Below are 19,406 nucleotides of genomic sequence, written 5' to 3' on the forward strand. Positions count from 1 at the left end.
CTGTGTATTTGAAGGCTTTTAGTTTTCCTTCCATAATTTACTTCAAGTTTCATACCTTTGTTGTCTGAGAAGTGGATTGGTACAATTTCAATATTTTTGAATTTATTGAGGGTTTTTTATGACCTAGTATGTGACCTATTCTGGAAAGTGTTCCATATCCACTTGAGAAGAATGTGTATCCTGCTGCTTTTGGGTGGAGTGTTCTGTAGATGTCTGTTAGGTCCATCCATTCTAGTGTATTGTTCAGTACTTCTGTCTCCTTATTTTCTGTCTGCTTGATCTGTGTATTGGTGTGAGTGGTGTGTTAAAGTCTCCTAAAATGAATGTGTTGCTTTCTATTTCCCCCTTTAATTCTGTTAGTACATGTTTTATATATTTAAGTGCTCCTATGTTGGGTGCATAGATATTTATAATGGTTATATCCTCTTGTTGGACTGACCCCTTTATCATTATGTAATGTCCTTCTTTGTCTCTTGTTACTTTGTTTTCTTGAAAGCTATTTTGTCTGATATAAATTCTATTACTCCTGGTTTTTCTCCCCCTATTATTTGCATGGAATACCTTTTTCTATCTGTTCACTTTTAGTCGTGTATGTGTTTGGGTTTGAATTGAGTCTCTTGTAGGCAGTGTATAGATAGGTTTTTATTGTCCATTCTGCCACTCTATGTCTTTTGATTGGTTCATTCAGACCATTTACATTTAGGGTGATTATCCATAGGTAAGTACTTATTTCCATTGTAGGCTTTACATCTGTGGTTACAGAAGGTTCAAGGATAGCTTCCTTATTGCCTGTCCAACTTAAACTGCTGATTACTCTGTTTCATGCCACTCCCTCTGGCCTATAAAGCTTCTGCTGAGAAACCTGCTGATAGCCTGCTGGGCTTTGCTTTGTACATGATCTTTTTTCTCTGGCTGCTTTCAGTGCTCTTTCCTTGTCCTTGAAATTTGCCATTTTAATTATTATATGTCTTGGTGTTGTTTTCCTTGGGTTCCTTTGGTTGAGAGATCTCTTTACTTCCATGACTTGAGTGTCTATTTCCTTCCCTAGACTGGAGATGTTTTCAGCAATAATCTCCTCAAAGAGACTTTATATCCCTTTGTCTGTCTCTTCTTCTTCTGGTACCTCTATGATGCGAATATTGTTTCATTTGGATTGGTCACACCACTCTCTTATTATTCTTTCATTCCTAGATGACATTTTATTCCCTGTCTTCCTCAGTTTCTTTGTTTTCCTGTTCTCTACTTTCTATTTCACTTAACATTTTCTCTACATTATCTAATCTACCTTTAAATCCCTCCATTTTATGTTTAAGTTCAGATACTGTATTATTTAGCCCTGAAGAGCTCTTTTTCAAGATTACTATGTCTTTGTTGAAGTCCTCCCAGAATTCTTGAATAGTTTTCTGTAAATCTGTGAGTGCATTTATGACTTTTATTTTAAAATCTTTATCAAGATGATTGGTGATTTCAGATTCACTTCACCCTGTTTCTGATGTTTCTTCTTCTATTTTTGTTTGGACTGAATTCCTCTGCCTCTTCACTTTTTTGTGTATGTTTCCAGTGGAATAATAGATTTGTGTAGGAGGTGCCCTTTTGTTCCCAGATGCTTATTTTCCTGTGTGGGAGCCCCAGCTCTTGGCTTGCTGCTGTATGGGCACCTTTCTGCCTTGCTTATAGTGATATGATTTCAGATGGGCTGTGCTAGCTGTCAGCTGATCTTGCAAGCAAGGAGAATAATTTGGTTGCACTCCTGGAGCTTCCATCATTTGAGCTGCACTCCCTATGGCCTGCCACAATGGCTGGGTTGCAGATACATGGGACTGGCATTTTCAGGGAGGAAAGAGGTCAGCTGAGATGTTTTTCCACCTTCCTATCTCTAATGCCTGCCTCCACTATCACATCAAGTGGACTATGAATGCAGGATGGAGCCTCACTGCTGCAGGCCTGGAGCTGCCCTGTGTGGAGCTACCCATCTGGCCAGTCTGCCATGATGGAAGAGACAGCAGGCCATCAGGACTGGTGCCTGCTGAGAGGAAGGACTAGCAGGCTGTGGACCACAGAAGAGAGCCTTGGATCTACTTTTCCAGCCAGGGGCACGGAGCATCTGAAACTCCTGAGAATTTCCAACATGCTGAGCTGAGTGGGCTGGGAAGATGTACACCTGCCCTTTCTCCTAAGCAGAGAGCTCTTTGTAATCTTTTCTGATATAGCACTCCTCTCACTGCTGGGTAGTTCTTCAAGCTGCCCACTTTTCTTTTGTCTCAAGGGACTGAGTAGTGAATACCTGTTTTCCACAAGCAGCTGGAATATTAGTCTCTCCAAGTGTTCCACCAATCTTTGCTTTCAGACTCCACTAATCTCCAGAGCACCATGTAATGTGGGTTCATGTTCCCAGAGCAGATCTCCAGGGGTGGGTGTTTAGCAATCCTGGGCTTCTACTCCCTCCCACTATGCTCCTCTTCCTCCCACTGGTGGTTTGGGATGGGGAAAGGGCTTAGGTCTTGCCAGATCACAGTTTTTCCCCTTTACTCCTTTTCTGTGAGGTCTTCTCTTCTTACCAGATGTAGGCAGTCTATTCTGCAGTCTTCAGGTCATTTTCAGGATTGGTTGTATTTGCCATATCTTTATGTTTTATGTGATTTTGGGAGGAGGTTTATGCTTTGCTTCTTACACAGCCATATTTTTCCCAGAATTCTGAACTCCTAATCAAAATATAATACCTAGAATAAGGGAGATACATAAGTATTTGATGAATTATGCAATGAATGAATGACAAAATTTATTGAGGGTTATTCATTGACTGTTAGCAAGATTATGGAGTGCCTACTGTGTACCAAGCTTGGTTTGAAAAGAATTCTGCCTTGAATACCACTTCCCCACTTATTTGCTTGATGAACTTGAACAAATAATATGCCTTTGTAAAAATTCCTGTGCAAAACATAGAGCCTCATATATTAGTATGCAAAGCAAGCTCATATCCTGGTACCAGAGACAATGATAATACAAATAGTGAGATCTGAAGCAGAAACATGCACTGGATGTAATTCTAAACACCAAATTTTAAGAGAAACCTTCCTATACTGGATCATAACAATAGGGGCTAAAATTTTTTAGCATTTGCTATGTGTCAGGCACTCTGCCAATGCAATATTTGTGTTATCTTCTTTAATCCTCAGTGCAATGCTCCAAGTTAGGTAATGGCATTATATTATATTTATAATATGAGGAAACTGAGGTACATAGAGTAAGAACTGAGTAAAAATTAATTTTTATTATTAGTAGAAAGAAGCTTGAGTAAAATATTCAGGATGTTTAGATTTAAGCCTGAAGAGTTCAGCTGGTACTATAGGTGTCAGCCTTGTATTGATGAAAAATAGGAATGTGTTACTGTAAAAACAGCTGAGAGCAATACATTGCCCCCACTATTCATCTCTGGTTTAAAATGAGCTTGTCCAAGAGAAATATGACTCAGGCTCATGGTCCTAGCTGCAGGTGGGAGCTTCAAACTCCTTTAAAGAAAAGTGTTTTGTGTTCTTTGTACACTGGTCATTACTGGCTTCTTTCCAACACAACTAGCAGAAAAGTAATAGGTTTTATTCATTTCCCATTCTGAAACTCAATTTGTCCTTTACTGCCCTGTATCACTCTTTACCACCAGCCTCTTCCTGGAGCACATCTGGCTGCTCCTACATTGATGAGCTCATAAAAGACCAACTTTGATGTTCTTGGTGAAGTTTCATTGCTGTCTTGGTGTTCTCATGACTGAAGCTACAAATAGTAGAGCATGTAACTACAGATTTCATGGCTGCTTACAACAATCCACTTATGTATTTTTCATGAACACATTAGTTAATGAAGATCACACAATCAACATTCATCTATAATTTTTGCTTATTTCACACAGATTCCCTCCTAAGAATCGAGCAAGGACTCAGAAAACTTACTTTATTTTTCTAATGTGGAAATACATATTATGGTAAACTGAAGAAATTTTAACTAGTATTAGTGATAACTAATACCCATTGATTGCTTATAATGTACCAGGAACTAATTCAGTCATCTTTTTGCTAGCGATAAGGTGCCATTGTTATCTCCATGCTATGACAAAATCAGCCAAGACATGATGAGGTTTGTAATTTGGGTAAGGTCACACAAATAAGAAAGGGAAGAACTGGGATTGAAGTTTCATATATTCTGACTTCAGGCCCAGTTTTAATTACTATTAAACACTGTTTCTCAATCTTTGGCTGTAGTTTCAAGTTTTGAGGAAAGTTAACTCTAATCATGGGTTTGCTACTCCCTATTTATATGACTTTAATGAAGTCATTACAACTATTTGTGCTTCTATTTCTTCATCTTTAAAATGAACAGGTTGGATTAGGTGTTCCCAAATGTCTTTTAGGCTTTAATATTCTTGCTCGTATGCACACGTGCACATGCAAAGGTTTTCCTGTAGAGTAGTTCTTCATTTGCATAGTAATTATCACAAGCCCAAAGTATTGGCATCACTTTCTAATAATTAAATCCTATATGAATACCTATATATCATCCTACCCCTTTTCATATGCATAACTCATTATAAAGGGACAAGTAAACAATAGTGTTTTGTAGCTGTTGTGTCCTATTTCTATTTGTATTATTTTAAGAACCCTTCTGATAGAAATCACCATAGTTCAATCATTCTTATTATAGGCCATTCACAATACTACCTCTCTCATACCCTATTCTCAAAGACACAAACACAAATATTTGTTCTGCCATGAAAAAGATGGAAAATAATTGAATGATCTCTAGTGATAAGTACCTATCTTACTTTTGGTTTAAGGCCTAGACCAGCTATTTCTGGCCACCTGCTCTTCTTTCTCACAGATGGTAGGTATGACTAATAAGACAGAAAAATCATTATGGCCCCAAGGTCCTGTTTCCAACTAGGAGAATTCTTAGTGACCAGACTGCTGAAGTTTTGTTTATATCTAGTCAGTTAGAGGGTATTCCCTAATTTCAATTTACATAAATAAGAGTTGATATTTATGTTTGACATATGGATGATCTAACAACTGTCACACCTTAAGAATACTCTGTATATATTCACATATATGTGTGTGTATGTATGAAATTTAATTGATTTTTAACTCAGTGGCTCTCAGGATAAATCTGTTTTGCCAAGTCCCAGTTCAGCAGGATGTTTACAACATGAACAAACCATTTACTTACAAAGAGAAAGAATTGATAGAAAACATTTGCAAGGACAATGCTTTAAGTGAAAGCAATAATTCTTTTTAAATAAAACATTCATTAGGAGTGATTTTTCACTTTATCACTGGCATTTTAAAAACCAAATATGGTGTTTTGGTTTTTCCATCTCTGTTTCCTATCCAGTTCATGGAGAATAAAACCAATGTACCTTAAAGATTTAATGTAGTAGCTTGATAGAGTTTGAAAATCCTGAAAGATATAATTAATATATCTAAATAATACATAATATTCATAACACTGCCATATGTTATAGGCATGAACTTAGGACAGGTAATTTACCTTTCTAGGCCTCAATTCCCATCTAAATATATGATAGAAATTGTTTTTTCATGGGACTAGAAAAGCAATTTGAAAAGAATAGCAACAATTTTTTCTTGTTTTAGATTTTTAAAATTTTTCCCTATGAAAATCTTTTAATTATGTTATCTGAGCAGCATGTGATGTCAAGACAGGAAGAAGAGCAAGTACATAGTAAGACATGGCTAACAGGTTGTGAGTAAATAAAGAGTTCGCATGTTTTCCATGCTTTACCAGGTACCAGACAGCTCTAGGCTACCTCCTTTTTTGCCTCCTCCTCAAACTCACCCTCTTTCTTGGCCATGGCATCCTCGTACTGCTGTTACTCAGACACCAGGTTGTTTATGTTGCTCTCAGCCTCAATGAACTCCATCTTGTCCAAAGTATATACACAGGAAATCATGTGACACTTCCTGTAATGATGGGTAGATAGATATAGATGATAGATAGATGTATGGATTGATAGTTGGTAGATGATAGATATTATGTGATAGATATTATAACCCTATTTTATCCATACAACAATCCTACAAGGTAGGTATTAGCATTCCCATTTTACAGATGACTAGACAAATGTTTAAAAAGATTAGATGAGATTAGGTGAAGATGGTGGAAAAGGAAGTCACTGTAATAACATCCTCCCATGTACACACTGAAGCAGCAACTACATCTAATATAACTAACTGTGAAAATGAACTCAAGACTGACAGAACAGACCTTCCATAGCTAATGAAAAAGAAAAGGCCATATTAAGAAGGGTAGAGGGACAGATCCATGATCCATAGGGATCCAAACCCTTCTCCAATGTCAACTCATAAGTGGGAGGGAGGGAGGAATGGAGTGGGGATAAAATCCCCCAGAGCCCTATACACATAGCACTGTACATCTGCATGGAGAAGAAAGGCCCCCACAATTTTTGCCTTTAAAATCAGTTAAGATTAATGCTTGGGATAGCTGGGGAGCTTTGGGAGCCAAGTCTCTACTATTGGAAGAATGGTGTGCTGTGTTGAGCAGTATGAGATCTAAGACAGAAGCAGCAGTTTGAAAGGAGATTTATTGATTAACTTTACAAAGTGTGCTGGAGGGATGGGGGTCTATGGGAGCATTCTACAGAGTAGGAGGACCTGGTGGATGCCTTTTTTCAGCCCTCATTCAGCCTAACTGTCTGGACATTGCAGTAGCCAGTTCTGACACTCTACTTACATCTATTGTAACATAGCCATTCGCTCCACCCCTATCATTCTCTATGGGACTTACCCCAGCCAAAATGCCCAGTCTAACAGGCACCCCAACACAGTAACTACCAACTTGAGAAAGGAAGAATCTAGCTCCACCCATAAGTACACTCGCAGTAGTAACATCAGTTATTGCTGGTGTCCAGGTTGACAGCTGATCCAACTCACCAGTGCACATGCTAAAGCTGTATTGAGGCTTTTAGTCAGCTGAACCTGGAGTGACCACTGCAAACCAGTGTAGCTTCAGTAGCCAACTGGCATGGTTGGCAACTAGGCTGAGGGCTGGTTGCACCCCCTACCCGCTTGCAACAATTATGGCTCAGCCACAATAGAAGGGTATACACAGTCCACAGAGCACACCCTTTGAGTGCCTGGCTTTGGTGACCAGAGGGTATTGTGCTTTGGGCCAAAGTATTTCTAGTACATAAGGCCACTGCTCCCAGGGCCATGACATGCAGCTGACCTAATTAACTCATAGAAACAAATGCAGAAAGCCATGTAAAATGAGATTGAGGAATATGTTCCAAACAAAAGAATATAACAAAACACCAGAGAAATTGCTAATGGAAATAACAATCTACCTGAATTCAAAATAGTGGTCATAAAGATGCTTACCAAACTGGAAAAAAGAGTGAATGAACTTAGGGAGGACTTCAGCAAGGAGCAGGAAATGTAGAAAAAAAGTCAGAGTTGAGGTACAATAACTGAAACGAAAAATACACTAGAGGGAATCACAGCACATTAGAGGATGCAGAAAAATGAATCAGCAATACGGAATACAGTGTCATGGAAAGCAACTACACTGAGCAATGAAGATAGAAAATAATTTTTAAATGACAAAATGCTAAGAGATCTCTGCAACATCTTCAAATGAAACATTTGCATACCAGGGTCCCAGAAGGAGAGAGAAAAGGACAGAAAAGCTATTTGAATAAATGATAGCTGAAAACTTCCATAACCTGGGGAAAGAAACAGACATCCAGGTCCAGGGAACAAAGAGAACCCAAACAAAATGAAGTCAAGGAGATCCATATACCAAGACATAGTAATAAAAATAGCAAAGATTAAAAAGAGAGAATCTTAAAACAATAAAGAAAAAATAAAATGAGGGAACTCTCATAAGGCTGTCAGCAGATTTTTCAACAGATACTTTACATGCCAGAAAGGCACAGCATGGTATAGTCGAAGTGTTACATAAAGGAACAAACCTACAATCAGGAATACTCCACCAGCAAGGTTATCATTCAGAATTGAAGGAAAGATAAAAACTTTCCCAGATAAATAAATATCAGAGTTCATCACCACTAAAACAGTCTTAAAAGAAATGTTGAAGGGACTTTTTTAAGAGGAAAAGAAAAGGCCATCCCTAAATGTAAGAAAATTAGGAAAGGGAAAAATTTCCCAGGAAAAGCAAATATACAGTAAAGGTAGCAGAACAATCATTTACAAAGCTAGTATGAAGTTCAAAAGACAGAAGCAATAAAACCAATTATATACACAAAAAAATAGTTAAAGGATACACAAAATAAAAAGATGTAAATTAGTACTCATATACATAAAACATGGAGAAGATAATAATGAAAAAGTAGTGCTTTTAAACTGTGTTAAAACTTAAGCAACTATCAAGCTAATGTAGACTGTTATGTATAAAGGATGCTACACATGAAACTCAAGATAACCACAATCCAAAAACCTGTAATAGATACACAAAAAATAATGAGAAAAGAATCCAAGTACAGCACAAAGAAAGTTATTGAATCACAGTGCAGGAAGTAATATAAGAGGAAAGGAACAAAGAATACTACAAAAACAACCTAAAACACTTAACAAAATGGCAATAATACATACCTAACAATAATTACCTTAAATGTAAATGGAATAAATGTTACAATAAAAAAACATAAAGTGCTAAATGGATAAATAAACAAGTTCTAAAGACACATATAGAATGAAAGGGAAGGGATGATAAAAAATATTCTATACAAATCAAAATAAAAAAATGCCAGAACAGCAATACTTGTATCAAACTTAATAGACTTCAAGAGTGTAAAAAGATAATGAAGGGCACTACATAATGATTAAGGGATCAATGCAAGAGAATATAACTGTAAATACATATGAAACAAACATAGAGGTACTTAAATTTATAAAGCAACTACTAACAGGCATCAAGAGAGAAATTGAAAGTAATTTAATAATATTAGGGGAACTTATCATCCCATTTACATCAATGGATAAATCATCCAGGCAGAAAATCAGTAAGGAAACAATGGCATTGATGAAACAGGTGGATTTAACAGATGTATATAGAACCTTCCCTCTAAAAAGTAGAATACATATCCTTTTCAAGTGCACATGGAATATTCTCTAGGACATATCACACGTTAGATCACAAAAGAACGCTCAATAATAAATTTAAAAGACTAAAATTTTATCAAGCATCTTTTCTGACCACAGGAGTATGAAACTAGAAATCAATCACAAGATAAAAACTGGAATAAAACCCCCACAAACTCAAGGAGACTAAATAATGTATCGCTAAACAACTAATGGGTCAATGAAAAAATCAAGGAGGATATAAAAAATACATGAAGACAAATGAAAACAAACAAGTTTCAAAATCTGTGGGATGCAGCACAAGCAGTTCTCAGAGAGAATTTTATAGTGATACAGGGTTAACTCAAGCATGAGAACAACCTCAAATAAACAATCTAACCTTACCCCAAAAGGGATTAGAAAAAGGACAATATCAAAAGTGAGTAGGAGGGGCTTAATAAAAATCACAGCAGAAAAAATGAAAGATGAACAAAATTGACAATCCTTTAGACAGATTCATGAGGAAACAAAAGAGGACTCAAATAAATAAAAACAAAACTGACAAGTTACAAACAATGCCACAGAAATTCAAATGATTATAAGAATTCCATGAAAACTTATATGCCAACAAAATGGACAACCTAGAAAAAGTTGATACATTCCTAGAAACATACAATTTTCCAAAAATGAACCAGAAAAAAAACAAAATCTGAAAATACCAGTTACCAGCAAAAAACTTGAATCAGTAATTTAAAAAACTCCCAAAAACAAAAGTCCAGGAATAGATGGCTTCACAGAAATCTATGAGACATGTAAAGAAGAGATAATACCTATTCTTAAAGAATTCCAAAAAGTAGATTTTATCAATCACTGAGGTGGTTCTGGTAACCAGGAAATTTTGTTACAGAATCAATGTCCTTATCCTGGAAGATAAATTTTCCTGTCGATAAAGAACAAAAACAATCACACACCTGTCAACCAAGGAAAGTAAAGTATTGATTCCATAACCTCATCACTCACCACATTCTAGTTTCCCTGATCCCTCTACCCAGAACACCGTGCACATGATAGACCAAGGCCAGCTGAAAAGCTAGTACAGCTGCTCTTTGTGAAAATGTGGGAGGCTCTGAGAAAAACCTTTACATTGCCTATTTAAAAATGTATGCCTTGGGCCCAATTCCAGTGGATGCAGCAGGTCAACTGGATGTCCTTGGTCATGATGGTGACACTCCTGGCATGGATGGCACACAGGTTTGTGTCTTCAGACAGCCCCACCAGGTGGGCCTCACTCACCTCGTGCAGCACCATCACAGTGGATCTTTGGAGGTGCAGGTCCATCTTCAGGTCCTGCATTATCTCCCACACTAGCCTCTGGATAGAAAGCTTGGGGACAGGTGGCTCAGTGGACCACTTGTGGCACTGGATCTCCCACAGGCCAGGGTGCCCAGCCACTGGCAGTACAGCTTCTTGATGCTGCCCATGGCCATTGGGTTCTTGTGGGCCACGTTGGTGGCTGGCTGCTTCCACCAGGTCTTTACCACTGGTGGACTTGCAGGCAGTCTGCTTTGTCTGAGACATAATAGTTCACTTTTTATTCAGAGAACAGTAAGAAATCTTATTTATAGACATAGATTTGTCTTGATTGGGCCAGAAAAGCTAGGAATTTCCAGGCATTGTGATTTCATTGGCTAGAATTCAATGTTACCTACTGGGCCAAAAGATTATGCTAATATTCTGTTCCCTTATTACTTCCCCTTTCTTGTACTTTTCTATAAACTAATGGATCACAGGTGTTTTGGATTTAAATCTTCCATTTAAATTGGTGTAACATTTGTAAAAGCAATTTATAAGGCATTTTGCATGCTTGAGATTGTATTTTAACAGGTTCTTTTGAAATACAAGTATGCCTTCCCATAAGCTAGGTTTCAATATATATTTCCACTTATAAGTTACTATAACTCCTTTCCATAGTTGACACTTAATGGGTGACACTGTGCTAAGCACCATTAGATGCATTACACTGTGACTTGGTTCAACAAAACAGTATGTAGTTTAAGGAACCAATAATTGAACTTAGGTTGTCCTGAACTCCCCCAAAGTCACGTGCTGATCAGTACCAACTTGCAGAGTAGATCCTTCTTCCCTTCTTTAACCTATTCCCCCTGGAATGCAGATCTCTCCTTCTCAATCCATCAGTGGCCAGTTAGGTCCTATAAATTAAATGTTTCTAAATTAAGAAAGATAGCACCTGAAAATTATTTTCTCCTTTACAGTGGTGAATAGTTTCAAAAATAGTCAATTTGCTTATCAGTCAGATTAAAAGTAAAAGTTTCAAAGTAAATAGATTATTCATTGATTACTGAGTTGCTAGCATGTTTTCTCCAATAGAGTATTTTCTAATGATTAGAGCTTTCGTATCTTTATTCTATATAAGGAAATGAAAAGTCCTTTGCCTTTTAGTTATTTCATATGCTCTAAAGTACTGCTCAGAAAACTGAATGTCATAAAACAATAGTTATGTAAGGTTACCAATGTTAAAAAGTGTAATAGTTAATATAAAACTTTAATCATATGATTATTTTACTGAAAACTCATTGCATTCAAACAGTATAAAATCTCAAACCTGAGAACAAAAGCAAGCTCCAGAAGCTTAAAACTTACCTTGACAGTGTCAATATGAATGATCACTTGCTTGCTCAAGTCAAAATAAAACAAAAATGGTTTTGAGAGAATTTTCTGTGCACTAAACACAATGTAGAAATTTCTTATCTATCTTCAAGAGTCCCCTTGGGCATAGGCAATCTCCTGATTTAAGGAGACTTAAAATGTACAAAAGTGTAACTGATGGGAACAACTATTACCCTTTCCTTTGGTAGTTTTGCAATAATAATAATGCCTTACATACATAGACCACCACTCGGTACTCAGTATTTAAAAATTCTATTACATACATGGTCTCACTTAATCCCAACTCTGTGAAATAGATGTTATTTTCCACATTTTACAGAAAAAGAAACTGACTGTCAGAGAAATTATGGCCTGTCTCAAATAAGTAACGAGACCTGCATGATATTCTAAGGCAAAAGAATGAAATTTTAAAGGATTTCCCATTTTATCAGCTTAATAATTGTGGCTTAATAAATTGTGTAATAATTTCTACTTCTCAGTAAACAGAAATGCCAATTAAAGTATTAATTCCAGCACAACAAATCAAATAAGTTAATCAGACAAGTAAACTTTTAAGATTTCTCAGAATATAACAATCTGTGATGTATGGTTGCCTTAGAAGTCACCTTTAATGACTATATTCACATTCATATTAGTCTAATTTCACCTGATCTCCACATTAGATAATAAAGTGATATTCCTGTGAATGTTCTTAATACACCCCTTTAAAGAAGCAAGTTTATAATGCAAAGATTTATGCTTTGCTGGAGTTGTGGGGAAAAGGGTATATGTTTCCCTTTTATTGTAATAAGAATCTGCAGTTTCAAGACTGAGTACTGAAACTTCCTTATTTAGTACTGGGAAGGGAGGGTAACTGGCATGAGAAACTTAAATGTTGCCATAGGAAATAAGAAAGTGTTAATAAGTGAGTTATTAGGCATGTAATTCTTTATATGTGCATGTGTTTGTTTTTAATACCAAAGTAATAGACTAAATTAAAATATGTTCCAAAAAAAGAAAATTCCAAAAAAATAAAAGAGGAAGGAATGCCTCCAAACTCATTCTACAAAGCCAGAATTACCCTATTACCAAAGAAAGAAAAATATATTATAAAAGAAGAAAATTACAGGCCAATATCACTGATAAACATGGATGGAAAAATCCTCAACAAAATTTTACTAACTGACTTCAAAGTACATTAAAAGGAGGAAATCTGTGGAAAAGATGGTGGAGTAGGAAGGAAAGGCAGAAAACTTCTTTCATTTCCACACCAAAGAAGCAACTATGGCAAATAAAACTAAACCTAAAAATGTCCTGAAGATGGCAGAAGAGATCATATACACCTTGCGAAGAAGAGAAGACCACAGTGAGAAGGATAAAGTGGCAGACCCATGATCAATTGGGACACAATCCCTCCTCACAATACATCCCACAAGCAGGAGAGAAAGGAAGGAGTAAAGAGGGAATGAGCACTCAGAAATCCTACACATCTGGCTCTGGAGATGTGCTCCAGGAAAATGAGTCCACATTACATTGGGCTATTGTGATTAACAGGCCTGGACACCAGGGAGAAGTAAAGCACTCTGGGAGGCTGAGACTGCTGTTGCTTGTGGAAGACAGGAACTCTTACTCAGTCCTGTTGAGACTGAAAACAGAAGAGGCAGTTTGAAAGATTTACCAGCAGTGGGATTTGTGCCAGAGGGGCAGGGGTTGGAGGGAGCTCCCTCTGGGAGAGAAAGGGCAGGTCAATGATGCATCCCTTGCCCTTCCTCAGCCCGAATGGCTGGGTGCTCATGAGGCCATATCCAAATTCTCCATCTCATTCACTGGAAGCTCATCCCACTGGCAGTGCTCCCCTGCACACACAACCCCTCTACTCTACTGGCGCAGGAGTGGCTGCCATTGCTGCCTGAGAGATGAGTGTGGCCCCACCCACAACAATACCAATAGAAGCACTGCACAGCACACAAATGGCCCACAGAGATGAGCTGTCAGCCTCTGCAGACAGAGAAAACCCAATGCCGGCAGGCAGGCAGGCAGGAAAGCAGAGCTGCCATAATCCACCAACAGCAACTGAAGCTCCACTGCAAAGGATAATAGGCACTGGTGAACAAGGATTTTGATCTTCAGGGGACCACATGACACCTTCTTTTTTTTTTTTGAGAGGGCATCTCTCATATTTATTGATCAAATGGTTGTTAACAACAATAAAATTCTGTATAGGGGAGTCAATGCTCAATGCACAATCATTAATCCACCCCCAGCCTAATTCTCATCAGTCTCCAATCTTCTGAAGCATACCGAACAAGTTCTTATATGGTGACCAAATACTTGCATAGTGAATATGTTCTTACATGGTGAACAGTACAAGGGCAGTTATCACAAAATCTTTCAGTTTTGATCACGCATTATGAACTATAAACAATCAGGTCAAATATAAATATTCGTTTGATTTTTATTCTTGATTTATATGTGAATCCCACATTTCTCCCTTTATTATTATTATTATTTTTATTTTTAATAAAATGCTGAAGTGGTAGGTAAATGCAAGATAAAGGTAGAAAACATAGTTTAGTGTTGTAAGAGAGCAAATGTAGATGATCAGGTGTGTGCCTGTAGACTAAGTGTTAATCCAAGCTAGGCAAGGGCAATAATACAACCACGGATGCAGAAGATTTCTCTCAAAACAGGTTCTGAGCCTCACCTCTGTTGATCCCCAATTTCTCAACTGATGGCCCCCTGCGACTGTGCCTGTCTTAGGTTGTTCCTCCCTTGAGGAATCTTACCCATCTCTGGCTAACCAGTCAATATTCCGGGGCCATACAGGGAAATGTAAAGTTGGTAAGTGAGAGAGAAGCCATATTGTTTGAAAAGGTTAGCTTTTTACTTCTTTGCAGATTTATGCCCTGTGGCTTCTTGCCCAGCATTTGTCTTGAGGTATCTTTACCACTTGGAGGAGTTATGATACTCGGTGAATTCGATATGAGGCATAAATTCTATTTAAGGGTTGTAAATAGGAAGGAGGAAGAAAAGCTGTAGAGGTACAGACGGAAGAAAACATGGGAAGATTGATTATTTCTTTGACATATCTTCTTGTAGAGTAACTTAAGCATGTATAGGTTTTAAACTACTAATTAAATTGCACACACACATTAACATAATAGGAATACAGTTACATAACCAAAGCAGATCTATAATTACCAGCCATCTCCAGTGAAGCCAAGAAAACCAGTTAGGCACTCTAGGCCTTTGTGAAAATTTGTCTATGATATAATGGATATTGTACAACTGTACTTGAACAGTCTGAGAGAAATCAGACAAATTAAAACAACCCATTCCTGGGGACTGTTCATATGTTCTTTAAACAGTAGATAATCTGTAATTGTAAGATTTTGGAGCGATACAACTTGCAGTTCTCCTAATTCTTGGATGAGTTCCAACAGTATAGATACAGTCAAATTTGTTGCTTTAATGGAAGCACAGGCCAGCTTAGATATCTCCTTCTTCATTCCAATGGCAAGTCCAGGAACCGGTGGGATGAATGCAGCTACAACTGCAGCAATGCCTGGATCTTTGTTGAGGTTTTTTGGTGATCATCTTCTGGTATGTCTCTTCCAGAGAGTGCTGATGTTGGAAATTCTTCTTCATATCACATCTTAGTTCATTTTCTGGGTAGCCAAATTAGGATTTGATCCTCTGTATAAACATAAAAGGACCCTTTGCCCATATGTTGATATGCCCTTTATACCATTGTGTAGAACTCATTGGAGGTCACCACACAGGAACTGCTTTTTTTTTTAAGAAAATGAATATTATCAGAAAAGTGTACATCCATAGCCGATCATCTGACACCCTTTAAGTGATCAAAATTAAGGATATTTAAAGCATGCATTAATCGTTGATTTACAGTTAGTTTTATCCTATCAGGGAGTAATCCCCCTTCTCTTTCTTTTTTTTTTGTTATCTTTAATCTACACTTACATGAAGAATATTATGTTTACTAGGCTCTCCCCTATACCAGGGACCCCCTATAAACCCCTTTACAGTCACTGTCCATCAGCATAGCAAAATGTTGTAGAATCACTACTTGTCTTCTCTGTGTTGTACAGCCCTCCCCTTTCTCCCACCCCCCCAAGCATGCTAATCTTAATACCCCTCTTCTTCTCCCCCCCTTATACCTCCCTACCGACCCAACCTCCCCAGTCCCTTTTCCTTTGGTACCTGTTAGTCCATTCTTGGGTTCTGTGATTCTGCTGCTGTTTTGTTCCCTCAGTTTTTCCTTTGTTCTTATACTCCACAGATGAGTGAAATCATTTGGTATTTCTCTTTCTCCACTTGGCTTATTTCACTGAGCATAATACCCTCCAGGTCCATCCATGTTGCTGCAAATGGTTGGATTTGCCCTCTTCTTAAGGCTGAGTAGTATTCCATTGTGTATATGTACCACATCTTCTTTATCCATTCATCTACTGATGGACATTTAGGTTGCTTCCAATTCTTGGCTGTTGTAAATAGTGCTGCAATAAACATAGGGGTGCATCTGTCTTTCTCAAACTTGGTTGCTGCATTCTTAGGGTAAATTCCTAGGAGTGGAATTCCTGGGTCAAATGGTAAGTCTGTTTAGAGCATTTTGATGAACCTCCATACTGCTTTTCACAATGGTTGAACTAATTTACATTCCCACCAGCAGTGTAGGAGGGTTCCCCTTTCTCCACAGCCTCGCCAACATTTGTTGTTGTTTGTCTTTTGGATGGCAGCCATCCTTACTGGTGTGAGGTGATACCTCATTGTGGTTTTGATTTGCATTTCTCTGATAATTAGTGATGAGGAGCATCTTTTCATGTGTCTGTTGGCCATCTGTATTTCTTTTTTGGAGAACTGTCTGTTCAGTTCCTCTGCCCATTTTTTAACTGGATTATTTGATTTTTGTTTTTTGAGGCATGTGAGCTCTTTATATATTTTGAACGTCAAGCCTTTATCGGATCTGTCATTTACAAATATATTCTCCCATACTGTAGGGTTCCCTTTTGTTCTATTGATGGTGTCTTTTGCTGTACAGAAGCTTTTCAGCTTAATATAGTCCCACTTGTTCATTTTTGCTGTTGTTTTCCTTGCCCGGGGAGATATGTTCAAGAAGAGGTCACTCATGTTTATATCTAAGACATTTTTGCCTATGTTTTTTTCCACGAGTTTAATGGTTTCATGACTTTCATTCAGGTCATTGAACCATTTTGAATTTACTTCTGTATATGGGGTTAGACAATGGTCCAGTTTCATTCTCCTACATGTAGCTGTCCAGTTTTGCCAGCACCATCTGTTGAAGAGACTGTCATTTCCCCATTGTATGTCCATGGCTCCTTTATCAAATGTTAATTGACCATATATGTTTGGGTAAATGTTTGGAGTCTCCAGTCTGTTCCACTGGTCTGTGGCTCTGTTCTTGTGCTAGTACCAAATTGTCTTGATTACTATGGCTTTATAGTAGAGTTGAAGTTGGGGAGTGGGATCCCCCCTACATTATTCTTCTTTCTCAGGATTGCTTTGGCTATTCGGGGTCTTTGGTGTTTCCATATGAATTTTTGAATTATTTGTTTCAGTTCATTGAAGAATGTTGCTGGTAATTTGATAGGGATTGCATTAAATCTGTATATTGCTTTGGGAAGGATAGCCATTTTGACGATATTGATTCTTCCTAGCCACGAGCATGAGATGAGTTTCCATTTGTTAGTGTCCCCTTTAATTTCTCTTAAGAGTGACTTGTAGTTTTCAGAGTATAGGCCATTCACATCTTTGGTTAGATTTATTCCTAGGTATTTTTTTTTTTGATGCTATTGTGAATGGAGTTGTTTTCCTGATTTCTCTTCCTGTTGGTTCATTGTTAGTGTATAGGAAAGCTACAGATTTCTGTGTGTTAATTTTGTATCCTTCAACTTTGCTGTATTCTGATATCAGTTCTAGTAGTTTTAGGGTGGATTCTTTAGGGTGTTTTATGTAAAATATCTGTCATCTGCAAATAGTGACAGTTTAACTTCTTCTTTACCAATCTGGATTCCTTGTATTTCTTTGTTTTGTTTGATTGCTGTGGCTAGTACCTCCAGTAGTATGTGAAATAGCAGTGGGGAGAGTGGGCATCCCTGTTAAGTTCCCGATCTCAGATGAAAAGCTTTCAGCTTCTCCCTGTTCAGAATAATGTTGGCTGTGGGTTTACGATATATGACCTTTATTATGTTGAGGTACTTGCCCTCTATTCCCATTTTGCTGAGAGTTTTTATCATGAATGGATGTTGAATTTTGTCAAATGCTTTTTCAGCATCTATGGAGATGATCATGTGGTTTTTGTCCTTCTTTTTGTTGATGTGGTGGATGATGTTGATGGATTTTTGAATGTTGTACCATCCTTGCATCCCTGGGATGAATCCCACTTGTTCATGCTGTATGATCCTTTTGATATATTTTTCAATTCGGTTTGCTAATATTTTATTAAGTATTTTTGCATCTACATTCATCAGGGATATTGGTCTGTAATTTTATTTTTTTGGTGGGGTCTTTGCCTGGTTTTGGTATTAGGGTGATGTTGGCTTCATAGGATGAGTTTGGGAGTATTCCCTCCTCTTCTTTTTTTTTGGAAAACATTAAGGAGAATGGGTATTATGTCTTCTCTGTGTGTGTGATAAAGTTCTGAGGTAACTCCATCTGGCCCGGGTGCTTTCTTCTTGGGTAGTTTTTTGATTACCGCTTCAATTTATTTGCTCGTAATTTGTTTGTTTAACTTTTGTGATTCTTCCTTGGTCAGTCTTGGGAGGTTGTATTTTTCTAGGAAGTTGTCCATTTCTTCCAGGTTTTCCAGCTTGTTGGCGTATAGGTTTTCATGGTAGTCTTTAATAATTCTTGGCATTTCTGTGGTGTCTCTCATGATTTTTCCATTCTTATTTCTGATTCTGTTGATTTGTATTGATTCTCTTTTTCTCTTAATAAGTTTGGCTAGAGGCTTATCTATTTTGCTTATTTTCTGAAAGAACCAGCTGTTGGTTTCATTGATTTTTCTATTGTTTTATCCTTCTCAATTTTGTTTATTTCTTCTCTGATCTTTATTATGTCCCTCCTTCTGCTGACTTTAGGTCTCCTCTGTTTTTCTTTTTCCAATTTCGATAATGGTAATGTTAGACTATTCATTTGGGATTGTTTTCTTCCTTCTTCAAGTGTGCCTGGATTGCTATATGCTTTCCTCTTAAGAATGCTTTCCTCTCGCTGCGTCCCACAGAAGTTGGGGCTTTGTGTTGTTCTTGTCATTTGTTTCTATATATTCCTTGATCTCTATTTTAATTCTTTTGTTGATCCATTGATTATTTAGGAGCATGTTGTTAAGCCTCCATGTGTTTGTGAGCCTTTTTGTTTTCTTTGTAGAATTTATTTCTACTTTTATACCTTTGTGGTCTGAAAAATTGGTTGGTAGACTTTCAATATTTTGGATTTTGCTGAGGCTCTTTTTGTGGGCTAGTATGGGGTCTATTCTGGAGAATATTCCATGTGTACTTGAGAAGAATGTATATCCTGTTGCTTTTGGATGTAGAGTTCTATAGATGTCTATTAAGTCCATCTGCTCTACTGTGTTGTTCAGTGCTTCCATGTCCTTAC

General features: G+C 37.5%; 1 protein-coding gene across 1 annotated transcript; it reads right to left on the reverse strand.

The window, feature by feature from the left end:
• Nucleotides 1–10,256: 10,256 nt before the first annotated feature.
• LOC108396212 (histone H3.3C-like) lies at nucleotides 10,257–10,682 on the reverse strand. Its single transcript, XM_073227507.1, has one exon. The coding sequence runs from the start codon at nucleotides 10,680–10,682 to the stop codon at nucleotides 10,257–10,259; it is 426 nt and encodes a 141-aa protein (XP_073083608.1).
• Nucleotides 10,683–19,406: the final 8,724 nt, after the last annotated feature.

The sequence above is a fragment of the Manis javanica genome, chromosome X (genome assembly GCF_040802235.1).
Source record: "Manis javanica isolate MJ-LG chromosome X, MJ_LKY, whole genome shotgun sequence".
NCBI lineage: Eukaryota > Metazoa > Chordata > Mammalia > Pholidota > Manidae > Manis > Manis javanica.

Excerpts from the sequence above, each read along its gene's own strand:
- LOC108396212 (XM_073227507.1), bottom strand. The coding sequence starts at position 10,682 with ATGTCTCAGACAAAGCAGACTGCCTGCAAGTCCACCAGTGGTAAAGAC.